Source organism: Giraffa tippelskirchi, chromosome 12 (assembly GCF_054371585.1).
Source record: "Giraffa tippelskirchi isolate mGirTip1 chromosome 12, T2T-mGirTip1v1.2.pri, whole genome shotgun sequence".
In the NCBI taxonomy this organism is placed as follows: domain Eukaryota; kingdom Metazoa; phylum Chordata; class Mammalia; order Artiodactyla; family Giraffidae; genus Giraffa; species Giraffa tippelskirchi.
In genome coordinates, this window is record NC_137286.1 from 27026362 (window position 1) to 27039834 (window position 13473).

At 33.9% G+C, this 13473-nt stretch overlaps 1 protein-coding gene across 28 annotated transcripts in view; it reads right to left on the reverse strand.

Annotated features, from left to right (window-relative positions):
* Window positions 1–4407: 4407 nt before the first annotated feature.
* G2E3 (G2/M-phase specific E3 ubiquitin protein ligase) overlaps window positions 4408–13473 on the reverse strand; it is a 261284-nt gene continuing 252218 nt past the window's right edge. For 27 of the 28 annotated variants that reach the window (XM_081548078.1, XM_081548080.1, XM_081548095.1 and 24 more), the window contains 2 exons: window positions 7748–7938; window positions 4408–6862 (listed from right to left, as the gene is read on the reverse strand). In XM_081548078.1, the coding sequence (XP_081404204.1) occupies window positions 6612–6862; window positions 7748–7938 (442 nt within the window). In that variant the 3' untranslated portion in view covers window positions 4408–6611. The remainder of the gene's footprint in view (window positions 6863–7747; window positions 7939–13473) is intronic. The other variant, XM_081548106.1, reaches the window with a different exon arrangement.

The window sequence follows — 13473 nt, forward strand, 5'->3', positions numbered from 1 at the left end:
GGCGAGCCTAGCCTGACGATGACGTGGCCAGTCCGACCGCCCCGGAAGCAAAGACCAGATGGGAGGGACCACAAAGGGCCGGCCCGCCTCCTCCAAAGTGGCCGCCCCGCCCCCTCAGCTCTCTCCACTGAATTTGGAGACCCAATAGAAGGACGGCTGAATACCTGACAGTTTACTTTACAGCGGCATGACCCGCTGTAAACAGGAGGGATTTTTATCCTATCAAGCCCAACTTCTGAAAGGGTAGCTGCTTTAAATTGCGCTGATAGAGCAGGAGCGTGTTGTAGTGCTAAAAACCTAATGAGATGCAGGACTGTTAGTTTGTTAGCCTACAGATGTCTTATGTTGTTTGGCTCAGTCGTGTCCGACTCTTTTGCGTCCGCCAGGCTCCTCTGTTCATGGGATTCTCCGGGGAAGATTACTGGACTGGGTTGCCATTTCTTCCTCCAGGGGATCTTCCCTACACAGGATCGAACCTGCGACTCCGAATCTTCTGCTTTACAGGCGGGTTCTTTACAGTTGAGCCATCAGGGAAGCCCCTTCAGATCTCGAGGTAATAATCTAGGGGCTTAAGAATCACAGGACTGAAGTAAATGAAGTTCATGGAACAAAACTAGCACTTAAATGCTAGCTGCCTTACCTTTACCCAGTGCAGCTGGAAAGGTGTCCCGTTTGCTTTTTTCTGGGAGACAGGTGTCTTTGAAGCATTGCTCTAATCAGGCAGATTTCTTAACCTCAAGTTAGGCAAAGAAGTCTAGCTGAGCGTGGTTGTTTTGCCATCACAGACACAGGAGTCAGGAAGATGCAAACTGGAAATCTGTATTTTCCTCCTTTTTGTAAATGCACAATCACAAAAAAGTTCTTTGGTGTGGTGGTGGTGGGGCGTTAGTGGATAATGCAGATGTCTTGATGTACACTTAAAACCATGTGATGACAAAATACATCTAATATTGATTTCTAACAATCCATATTTTTTATTGGATGTTAAAAATGGACACAACTCATTTCTCATATGGTCAACAGCGTTCACTTTTTATATTGCATTAGTTATTGAATGTTTATTCTGAAGCTGTGCCAAATTCTGATATGAAATTACAGACCCTGTGCCTCAAAAACTGGTTTGAAAACTTCCTGAATTTGAGAAATTAAGCTACCCCAACAATTACATAAAGAGCATTTTTTTTCCCTATTTCACAATTTTTATTAAACTCAAGTGATCTCATTCTTAATGCCATTAGGGAATGCCCTAGAATCAAACCTTACATTGTTTTTCCTTGCTAATTTTTTTTCGGCTTAATTAAGGACAGAATTGGCAAGATAACTGAAATGTACATGGAGACGATCTAATATAAATATGTATACATTGTGAAAGAATTCCTCTCATCTAGTTTATTACCACATCTATCACTTCATATATTTTTATTTTTTGGTGAAACCTTTTGAGTTCTACTCTTTTAGCAAATTCCAATTATACAATTCAGTTATCCACTGTAGTCACCTTGTTATATTTAATAAGCCACTACGGAGAACAGTGTGAAGATTCCTTAAAAAACTGGAAATAGAACTGCCATCCGACCCAGCAATCCCATTACTGGGCATACACACGGAGGAAACCAGAATTGAAAGAGACACATGTACCCTAATGTCACTGCAGCATTGTTTTCAATAGCTAGGACATGGAAGCAACCTAGATGTCCATCGGCAGACAAATGGATAAGGAAGTTGGAATACTACTTAGCTATAAAAAGTAACATACTTGAGTCAGTTCTAATGAGGTGGATGAAACTGGAGTCTATTATACAGAGTGAAGTCAGAAAAAGAAACACCAATACTGTATATTAACGCATATATATGGAATTTAGAAAGACGGTAATGATGACCCTACATGCAAGACAGCAAAAGGGACACAGATACTTTTGGACTCTGTGGGAGAAGGCGAGGGTGGGATGATTTGAGAGAATAGCATTGAAACATATATATTACCATATGTAAAACAGATGACCAGTTCAAGTTCGACGCATGAAGCAGGGCACTCAAAGTCAGTGCTCTGGGACAGAGGGATAGGGTGGGTAGGGAGGTGGGAAGGGGATTCAGGATAGGGGGACACATGTACACCTGTGGCTGATTCATGTCAATGTATGGCAAAAACGATCACAATATTGTACGGTAATCCTCCAATTAAAATAAATTTTTAAAAAAGTGTGTACCAGGTTGGTAAAAGAAACAGGTAAAAGATTATGAACCTACATTGTTTAAGAATTGCATTATGGTTTTCACTAAGAAATTAACTGTAGTATTTACTCATTATTCAGTGTTACCACTGATAGGTATATTGTAATTTAACAGAAACGACAGTTACTGCCCTATGGGAAAGTTCTACTTAATTTTTTGTTTTCATGGAATATAAAATAAACAGCTTTCCCATCTTCAATGAGAGATGAGAGCCCAATATTGTTCATTTGGGCACTTCTACTTTCAATGCAAATCTATCATCTAACCACTTCAGCTCCAGCATATACCTCCCAAAATATATGAGTGATGATATAAAACACTCAGACCTGTTTAACATTTATGTACAGTATATACATTTAAAATTATAAAAACTGTCCTAACCAAGGAGATAGTCCTGAGACACCTTGGGACACATGTTTTCAGCACAAGGTGTTAAAGTGAATGGAAGGATTTCATGCCTTAGTGAAGGAGCATGTCCCCATGTTGGCCAGGTGGCACTAGTGGTAAAGAATCTGCCTGCCAATGCAGGAGATGTAGGAGACTCAGGTTCGATTCCTGGGTCAGGAAGATCCCCTGGAGGAGGAAATGGCAACCAACTTCAGTATTCTTGCCTGGGAAACCCCATGGACAGAGGAGCTTGGCCGGCTACAGTCCCTGGGGTTGCAAAGAGTCGGACACAACTGAGCGACTAACACAAAACCAACGAGTGCTTGTAGTGTGGAACATGTATAGAAAAGTATGTTCCAGAACCTGCCCAGTGGTCCAGTGGTTAAGACTTCACCTTCCAATACAGGGTTCCATCCCTGGTGGGGGAGCTAAGATCCCACATGCCTCATGGCCAAAAAATCAAAACATAAAACAGAAGCAATTTTGTAACACAGTCAATAAAGACTTAAAAAAAAAAAGTCCATCAAAAAAAAAAAGAAATCCCACAGAAGAAGAATGGCAATAAACAAATAGTTCCAATAAGGCTAAGACTGAGTGAGGTATTGTTACTGGAATAAAAGGATTAAACTATGGGCTGTTAGAGTGTTAATTAACCTAATATTTTTTAGTCTTTTAGCTGACTCTACCTATCCAGATTTTTTACTTAAATAATATATTTATTCTGCAAACTATTATTTTACATTAGGGGACAGATAATTTTAACACAGGATACCTCAGAACAGCTCATTCAAGAGAGGTTCCTAAATGTTAGCCATCAACTGCTAGCAGGATCTACCAAATGTGGAGCGTAAACAGTTACTGTCAGAATCTTCACCTTGTTAAATCTGAACAAGTTACTTAATTTAGTTTATATAAGAACTTCACATTTAGTAGCATAAACGTATTTATTTACAAAACTTCATTATATGTGTCATGTTTTTGGTTGTCTCTGAAGCCTTTAAAAAAAGGGAAATTAGGCTGAGATAAACTATCACATAATATAATACCTGGCACACAGTAGATACTGGAATATGTTTGGCAATTTGAAGACAAAAGTCAAAATGAGAACTTGAAAATGGGATCTCTTCAAAGCAATTCAAATTTTCCTAAACTGCGAGTAATACATATTCAAGAAATCCATCAATACGTTTTTATGCTTAACACTGGATCACTGAGAGCATAAAACCTAGTTTAATAGCTTATTGTAAAAGTGACAACAAAGCAACTGATAATCACTATATATATGAGACAAATTTATAATAATTTTCTTATAATGACTGAATGTAAAAGCCCAAGTCACTTTGCCTTTCATAGTTTTAAAAGGCTTATCTTAAAAAAAACTTACCTATGACACTCTCCTTTACTGTGCATTCAGTATTGAGTAAAAAAGTTTCAACAGCTTCCATATAATTAGGAGAAAAAAATCATAAGAAGTCTGAAATGATGTAGAAGCTAAAGTGAATTCTCAGGTTAGTAATCAAATGAAAGCTTTTTACTTGACCCAAACAAATAATGTCTAATTTATAATATGGAAATTAAATATTACAAAGTATAAAGAAGGGAGCTAATTTCTGATGAGATATTTTAAGGCATCTTTACCCTAAATACTAAAATAATAGTAAAATGACTATGTACAAGAATAGTAGAGAACTGTATCAAATGCCTTCAGACGAAGTTCCCACACCAAAAAATTTTAAATTGTTTAAAAAAAAAATGAATAGAAAACTAAACTGAGACCATTAACAACAGTTACGTAAGAGGCGAATTTATGGTTTTTCTTTATATTGAGAATAACAGAGAACAAGCTTGAAAATATATGGCATTTAGACAACTGAAATACATATTCACATTTATAAAGGTTTATAGCATAATTCTTTTTAAAAAATCAAAGTCAGTAAAAACTCTGTATTGGCTATAACAATAGAAAAAAAAACAATACCAACCATTTGACACAGGAGCACTGCAGAAAATAAATAACCTACAGGTTTCTCTGACATATCTTCAAAGATTAATCTAAAACCATACTGATGAACATCCTTAAAACCAGAAAATATTTTGCAATATGAATATTTGTACCTCCCTTTAAAACATGAATATCCCAAATTATTATTTAAACACCTTATCCCTAAGGCCATATCTACACATAAGAAGAACTGAAATACTGTTTTTAATCGTAGCCAACAGAAGCACACTGCCTCCCTATCAGCAGCCCCCACCTCAAAAGCATGTGAGCGTTTAACAGCTTTAATTATGACTGTAATTAAATGAATTCAAACTACAAATAACCAGAAAATAGCTTGAATTAGGTTTTCTGGTTTGTATTAACGGCTTTTAAAATTTTATAAAAACTAGGTAGGTTAACAAATAAAATGTCCAATTTATCAACACATTTGGAATAAAACCTGTATGGTGAGTTTAAACTTCTTTTTGCATAACTGATCCTTTAATTACTTTTGATGATGTAACAGAATTCAACACAAGACAAAAAAATGCCTTGTTTAATGTTTTAAAACCTTCAAGTTAAAGTTTCACTTTTAGTAAATGTAACAAATTATACTAGGACTATGTTTTATATTACCAGTATCACACTAATCCTGTCATTTGTCTTTAAAAATATCAGTAATTTACAGATGTTTCTCACAAAGGATGAGAATATGATGGCTGATACCTGCGCTTTGCATAGCTAGAAAAAAATGTGCTTAAAAACAAGCAATTTATCTCTCATACGATTTATTGTAGTGAAAAACCCATTTATATTAGATAACAGATTAGGGACATTAGATTTTTCCAATTTCTTCTTTTGCAAGAGTACAGATATGGTGATAAAACTGTCAGATTATGTATCTTCAAATTGTTATTACATAATCTCTTTTTATTTCTAGGTATTCTTTGACTTCTAGAAGAATTAATAAAGTTAAAAAAGAAAGGGAATATAAGAGTTTATATTAATAAAAGGATATACAGGGACAGCCAATTCTGCATGGTGAGATTAGAGTGGGCTTTTCATTCTTTGTAGTTCTTTACATATTTCTACACTGTTTATATAAACAGGTATCTTTCAAAAGTAAAGAAAATAACTGTATAATGTAATGGTTCCAGCTTACCTATCAAACAACCATACTGATAATAAATAACTGTTAAATAGCCAAACCTACCAAAAGGCAATCCACATTCTATTCAGATAACTTAAACTGCGGATCATATACACTGTGGTTTAATACCACAAAGAAAAAAAAAATCTTATGATTAAAGCCAAGGCTTTAAAGAAGACACTTAAGAGATTTTCAACTATATTTTAACTCACCTCAGAAGTGTTTTAAGACTATGGAATGTCCATAGATTCTTGAGTATTTGTGCAATTCTGCTTTTTTATATAATACATCTCTTAAGGCATAATCTAACAGCAGTGTGGATCTATTTTAATATAACTCAATGATCTGAAAACATTTTTTAATAACTAATTTCGTGCCAGCCTAGAAAAAGATACATATAACACATACTCCAAAATATATGCTTTTGATTTATATATAAAAAAAATGCTCATTTAGCTTTCCTACTTAATGCTTTAAAGTAAGTAATAATTTGAAAATTGCATAATTAAACCAGAAAAATCACTGTGGCATCCTATAGCTAATCCTAATTTACATAAAGTGAGCACAAGTTTTCTGCTTATATACAGCATATACTATACTTGAAGAAAGTCTGTACAGCCATTCTAAAAGTATTTATATTGAGGTTTACAAAGCAAGTATATTAAAATAGAAAAATACTTTCACTGGTACACCTTAACAAAAAATCCTTTTTAGCTTGGATGGCCAAAACAATGCTTTATGTTCATATTATAAATTTTACTGGGCCAAGTTTGCTCAAAAGTGATGATGGAAAGATTTCTGAAACAAAAAGTATCAACAGCAGCTTTTAAAGAAGCATCCCTTTGTTCAAAACAGGTAATGTCAAATGAAATGAGAATTTTCTTCTTTTTCTAATCTTAGAGTGTTTTTTATGGCAAAGTCCATACTTTCTTGAAATTCTTTATATGTACTGGTGATAGGAAGAGCTAAACAGTTATTACACTTGTTTCCAACAGGAAAATCCATATGAAGGCACTCAATTGATGGAGTGGGTTTAAATCCAGCAGGTGGAATGGACTTGCAACCGGTAGCAAAAATAAGAATGTCTTCCATTGTTACTGTAGATTTACCATCTGAAAAGAATACCAGAAAGAGAGAAAAAGAAAATATAAATAAATCCATGTTATATATTACTACCATCATAGACTCTTCCCCAACTAGACATGTTGAAAGGCAGACTCCCACATTAACAGTAGATGCATAAGAGGCAAACTAAAGTACTAAGTCAAGTATAGTAATAGGAAAACGGTATATTAAATACAAGTTTATTTGAATCTCAAAGTAGGACTCATAAAATCATTTGGTTGACCTACTCATTGTATATTTGAATGACTTCCTTAAAATAAAATTATACAGTCCAAGAGGTTCAGCAGGTTTTAAAATGCAATCTTTTGGGGATATATATAAACAATTTTAAACCACTTCTAGATCATTGTTATTTGATAAACTATTTCAAAAAAGCAAAGATGAAAAATTAGATGGTATAAAACATCCCAACAAGCTAGCTAAAAAATTTTCAACTAAAAGTTAAGCTTTTTTTCCAACATATTAAACAGAATGAATTTACACTGCTAATGCTCACCAATAAATATCATTATCATATTCTGACCAATTCATTTTTGGAATAATTCAATTTGACTTAAAAATTTAAAAAGATGAAGTAGATGACTAGCTTTGAAGCAGATGACTCCCCTATGCTGTGGCAATCACCCATATATTTAAAGTTTTCTAAGAAGAATGACTGTCATCGCAAATTATCGAGAAAGAAACAAGTGAAAAATAAACTTTATAATCTTTCCTTATCACTTTCAACTGTCATATAACTTGGTTTTAAACAAGTTTTGTAAATAAGTATTGCAGTTATCAGATGAAAGTCTTACTATAAAAAGCAAAACCCAATGAAATAAATATCCCAAAACAAAATTTTTAAGTTAAATGAAAATAAAACATCTACATACCCTCAACAGCCTGTAAGTAACTATTCCAAAACCCCAAAGTCTGTACATCAGACAATGTGTGTACTGTAAAAAGATCACTAAGTATTTTTGCAGAAAGAGTCTCAGGTTTATGACAGAAGATGTGAAAAAATGCTTCTGGGTGAGTCTGAATTTTCTCCAAAACACCAAGAGTTTTCAGACCCTGTTTAAAACTTAAGAGAAGAAAAATAATGAGCCAACATTCATACACATATGTTTGGAACACATATTTCTAGCTCATTTACAATTACATAATTACATGTGAGAAAAAAAATACGGACATACATACTACCTGATAATTTCAAATTAATAACAAGCCAATGTATTAATATAAAATGAATATATTACATTCCTACAGTATTTATAGAATAGTTTTAAAATTGAACTAATAATTTTCCATTAAGAGAAAAAAGACATCTAAAATTTTATATTTCAAAGCTGCTGCTGCTGCTAAGTCGCTTCAGTCATGTCTGACTCTGTGCGACCCCATGGATGGCAGCCCACCAGGCTCCCCCGTCCCTGGGATTCTCCAGGCAAGAATACTGGAGTGGGTTGCCATTGCCTTCTCCATACTTCAAAGCAAGTTAGTATAAAATGAAAGATTGCAAAGAAACTAAATTTTAGCTACACAAAAATTCAACTTATGTATTGCTAAAAAGAAAGGGAAAGCAAACAAAATATTTTTAATATACATGATAAAACACTAATTTCTCTAGTTGTACTAAAAATACAAATCAGTTTTCTAGAAGAACAATCCAAATACACAAAATATGAATGCATTATTAAGAAAATAGAAGTAACAAATGAATTTTTAAAAATGTACATCCTCACTAATAAGCAAAGAATGGAGATACCATTTTTGCATATCAGACTGACCAAGCCTTTACTGTGTCTCTGATGTCCCTAGCCACCTCCTCAGGTACCCTGCTACATGGATTCATCTTCCACTGTATAAGCTGTTCCTCAACAGCACAGCTCTTTCTCAAATGCTTATCTTTCCTATTTTTGAATGAAGGAAAAAAAAAAAAATCCTATTTTCCTTTGAGATGACCTATGTGAAAGACTTATCTACATTCACTGCCTCCCCCTCTTAATTTCATATTCACCTTCCCTCCATTCCTTTCTAAATCTCAGAGTAACTGCCCTAAGTTCATGAATGATGTATGGCACCAGTCTCCTGGTTTCCCCTTATTTCTCTGGCCAGACCATCTGAGTCTCTTACAAAGCTTCTTCTATCTTTGCTTTCCCTTAAATGTTACTGTTTGTTCCCCACGTTTCTGTAACAAGGCAAATTTCTTTTTCTTCTTACCATATCCCATGATTTTGTTTAAGCAGGTTTATGTGCATTACTATAAAATCTATTATTTCCAGCCCAGAATATACATCCAACAGACTGCTGGGTACCATATATTCCAAGTACCCAAACTTATTAAGTTCAAAAGAAAGCTAATTATCTGACTACCAAAATCAGAACCATAAATGACAATTAATGTCTCCATTACTATTAGTATAGATAAATCTGAAATTCATTCTTAACTCTTCCTTGTTCCACGCCTAACTATCAAGTTCTGTGAATGTCCTTTTGTGAAATGCTTTTTGTCTGTTCATTTCTCCATATATCAGTTACCACCTTATTGCAAACCACCTGCAGAGGAACTGTTTCTACCAAGTGTTTAAGTCTCTAAGTTGATTTTCCGTGTGAACTCCAAAAAAGATATCCACATCCTAGTCCCCAGAACCTGTGAATGTGATTTTACTTGGAAAAAGAGTCCAGGCAGGTGTAATTACGTTAAGGATCCTGAGATCATTTTCCTAGATTATCTGGGCTTATCCTAAGTCCAATGATAATTGTCTTTATAAAAGAAACAAAGAGAGGAAAAGGCCATGTAACACAGAGATCAGAGCTATGCAACCACAAACCACCAGAAGTTAAAAGAAGCCAAGACTGAATTCTCTTCAAAAATTCCCAGAAAGAATGAAGTCCTGTCAACATGAGGACTAGGACTTCTAGCCTCCAAAACTATGGGAGAATAAATTTCTGTTGTTTAAAGCCATCAGTTTGTGAGAATTTTTTACAATAGCCACAGGAAACTCATAATGTACACAATGTCTATGAAGTAAAAATTCCTTAACATGACTTTTAAGGTTCTCCACAATACAATCCTTGCCCGCCTTTCTTGCTTTTAACTTTTACCTTACACTTAACCTTTGAAGCAAATTTCAGCCCAACTTAACATTTAAAATTTTACTTTTTAATTAGAATTAAATACATGAAGCTTATACAAAAGCCAGGAAATAGTAGAAAACCATGAACTGTCACTTGAATTTAAAAGATATCGACATTTTGTGTTTGTTTGCTCAGATTATTAAGAAAAATATTCTGTTCACTCAACTAAATCTGTCCATTCACAATCTTCCCTTTTCTCCTTCTACAAAGAAAACTACTTGAAACTGCTATTTAACTATTCTGAATTTTTACTATAGCCTAAATTTCATTTTAGTTTCAATATATATGTATCCCTAAAAAATAACTAGTAATGCTTTGTTTTAAAACTTTCCATAAATGGCACCATAATGTATAATTATTTTTCAGAAATTTGCTTGGAGAGTAATTTTTTTCTAATTGTTATATAATGATAGTGATTACTACATTAGGAAACTAGTTCTAGCACTTTTGGGAAACTGTACTGAATTTCAAAATTTCTCAAATTTTTAATTGGCATATTTGAAATCGAAAGCAAATCAAGTATTTACCTGCTTGCTGAACAACACAAAGACCGTGGAACATTTGCAACTCCAGTAGCTCTCTTTCTATGTTACTTAAACATTTTATTTCACCTTGTATCATAAATCCCCCAAATGAAACATTAACTTTTTGTACAGTTAATATTTACTCTAATATCAACCAATTTCTTTACCATTCCTTGTCACCTGCACATCTCCCTGTCAGAATCCTTACCTCTTGTATACACTAACCTTGCTACACTCTATAGAAGTTCTAAGATTTTAGTTGGAACATCAGGTAGACTATCAATGATAATTTTAATTCTTTGCATCTTTAATAATATTCATTTATTGCTTTAGTCCTGTAGCTCTACTAGGTCTTCCAGCATATTGCAGAAATGAAGGAGGTAATTATATATATCCTAGGCTTGTCATGGCCTTAAGAGGAATGCTTGTCACACTATTTAGGATAATGTTCACTGAATTTTTACTAGATAATCTGTATAAGGATACTTCAAATTGTCAGTTTATAATTACATACAAATGTATCAACTGCTTTTTTTGCATCTATAATTATATGATGATTGTTTTTTCTCCTTTAATCTGTTAGTGGAATGCACTAAAGCAACATTTATTTTTTGATACTCAACCTGCCTTGCTTCCTTTTATAAACCCTTCTCAGAATTGTTAGTTAATTTTGAGGCTATGTTGCTAGGTACAAATAGATTCAAGACTGCTGAATTCAAGAGAATTTGTTCTTTCTAACACTATCAGGGTCATTTAAGGACAAGGCTTTATGAAAAAGTAATTAGAATTTTTCTTTGCTTTGAAGCCATCTATTTAGAAGGCAATTTAGGATCCTCTGTCTTTTAATACAAGAGTCTAACTTATTTACACGTATTATAATCTCCTATATATTTAGGTTCTTCTTCTAACTTATGACACCTTTGAACATTGTTTTTCCTTGCTTGTTTTCATCCCTTTTTCTGCTCACTCTATGATTAAATATGTTTTATTGCTACCCCCACCCCCATCAACCTGGTCTGGAAGTCACATACTCTGTTCCTATTATTTTAGAATTTTCCCTTTAAAGATACATAGTTGGTTTAACAATATAAAGGTAATTAATGCTTCTCCACTACTACCTCAAGAATACAAGTTCCTTAAAACAATAAATACAATGACCCTTCTCTTCTCAGAGGTCAACTTTTTACTAGTATTTCTTTTTTTTTTTTTTCATTTTTTAATTTTTTTAATTGGAATAGAATTGTTTTACAATGTTGTGTTAGTTTCTGCTGTACAATGAAGCAGCCACATGTGTACATATATCCCCTCCCTCTTAAGACCTCTCACCATTTTAACTATTTCTTACCAAAATTTAGCTTTTGTTGTTTTTTTCCTTTTTAATGGCTAATGCTTGTCTTTATTCAGGTTTTTTCAGTTTTTTTTTTTTTTTTTGCTTACTGCTGTTGCTTGTATCTTACTTTTTCTTTCTGGGTTCAATTTCTTCCTTAAGTACATATTTTATTAATCTCTTTAGGAAAGAAATAAACATGTCTCAAAATGTGTTTATTTCCTTCTTTCTCTTGAATAATAATGTAACTAGCTCTGTGAACTTATTATCTTGGGTTATCTCTTTTCAGTGTTGATTTCACTGAAAAAAAGGTTTCCAGTACAATTGACACTCCTTTTTACAATGTCTTTTTGCTCAGAAAACTTTGCCAGCTTCTGCTCAGTTTCATCACAAAGTACACTGCACTTCAGCATGTTAAGCCCTGTGAACTGTGGAACTTCTTAAGCAGCATTTTCTGTAATATTGCCCTGCCTCCATGTTTCAATTCTCTTTTATCTTTAATGAGAAAATCCTATTTTTTCTTCCAGATCACCAGTTTGGTGTTAAATGGCCTAGTATTTAACAGTCAGCAACTTTTCACTTGTACCATCATTTTTGTTTGTTTCCTTTTCCTTGTGGGTTACTTGAATATGTTTTTGCACTCCATTTTAATCTATAGCTTTTGAGTGTATCTATTTTTATAGATTTTTTATAAAAATGTAATAATTTACTGATGCCAGTAAGTATGGAAACATTACTTCCCTCATGTCCCTTTGCCTTTTGCTGTTTATAATTTCCTAAATATTTATTTTATATACACTGTGGACCACATTAGAAAATGTTATAATTTTTACCTGAACCATCAAACATAATTTAGCAAACACAAGAGAAGGAACCATGCTTTCATTCTTTTCACTGTTCTTTCTTCCTGATGTCCAAGATCCAATCTTTAATAATTTTCTGTTAAAAAAAATTCCCATAGACATTCTTTTAGGGTAGATCATTGGTGACAAATACTTTTAATTTTCCTTCAGATAAAAGTGTCTATAGATTTCTTCTCTCTGCTGTGTCCTTGCAGAGATCCTTAGCTGGTTGGCATTCATCTCTGTATCTTTAAAAAATCTTAAGTTTGTTTTATAAATAGCGTTCAGGGTTTTTAACCTCTGTTGTTGTTCAGTCACTAAGTCATATCTGATTCTTAGAAATACTACAGATTGCAGCACACCAGGCATCCCTGTCCTTCACTATCTCCCTGAGTTTGCTTAAACTAATGTCCAATGAGTCAGTGATGCTATCCAAACATCTCATCTTCTGTCGCCCCCTTCTCCTCCTGCCCTCAATATTTTAACTGTACTTATGAGAAAGAACAGAAGAGTGTCTATTTCACATTATCTAGAACTGGATGTTTTAGATCATTTTTCAACTTAGAAGCATTATCTGATTCATTTCACGTTTAATGTTTTGAGTCTGTTTTTCTTTTCAGTTCAGTTCAGTCGCTCAGTTGTGTCTGACTCTTTGCGAACCCATGATCGCAGCACGCCAGGCCTTCCTCTCCATCACCAACTCCCAGAGTCAACCCAAACCCATGTCCATCGAGTCGATGACGCCATCCATCCATCTCATCCTCTGTCATCCCCTTCTCCTCCTACCC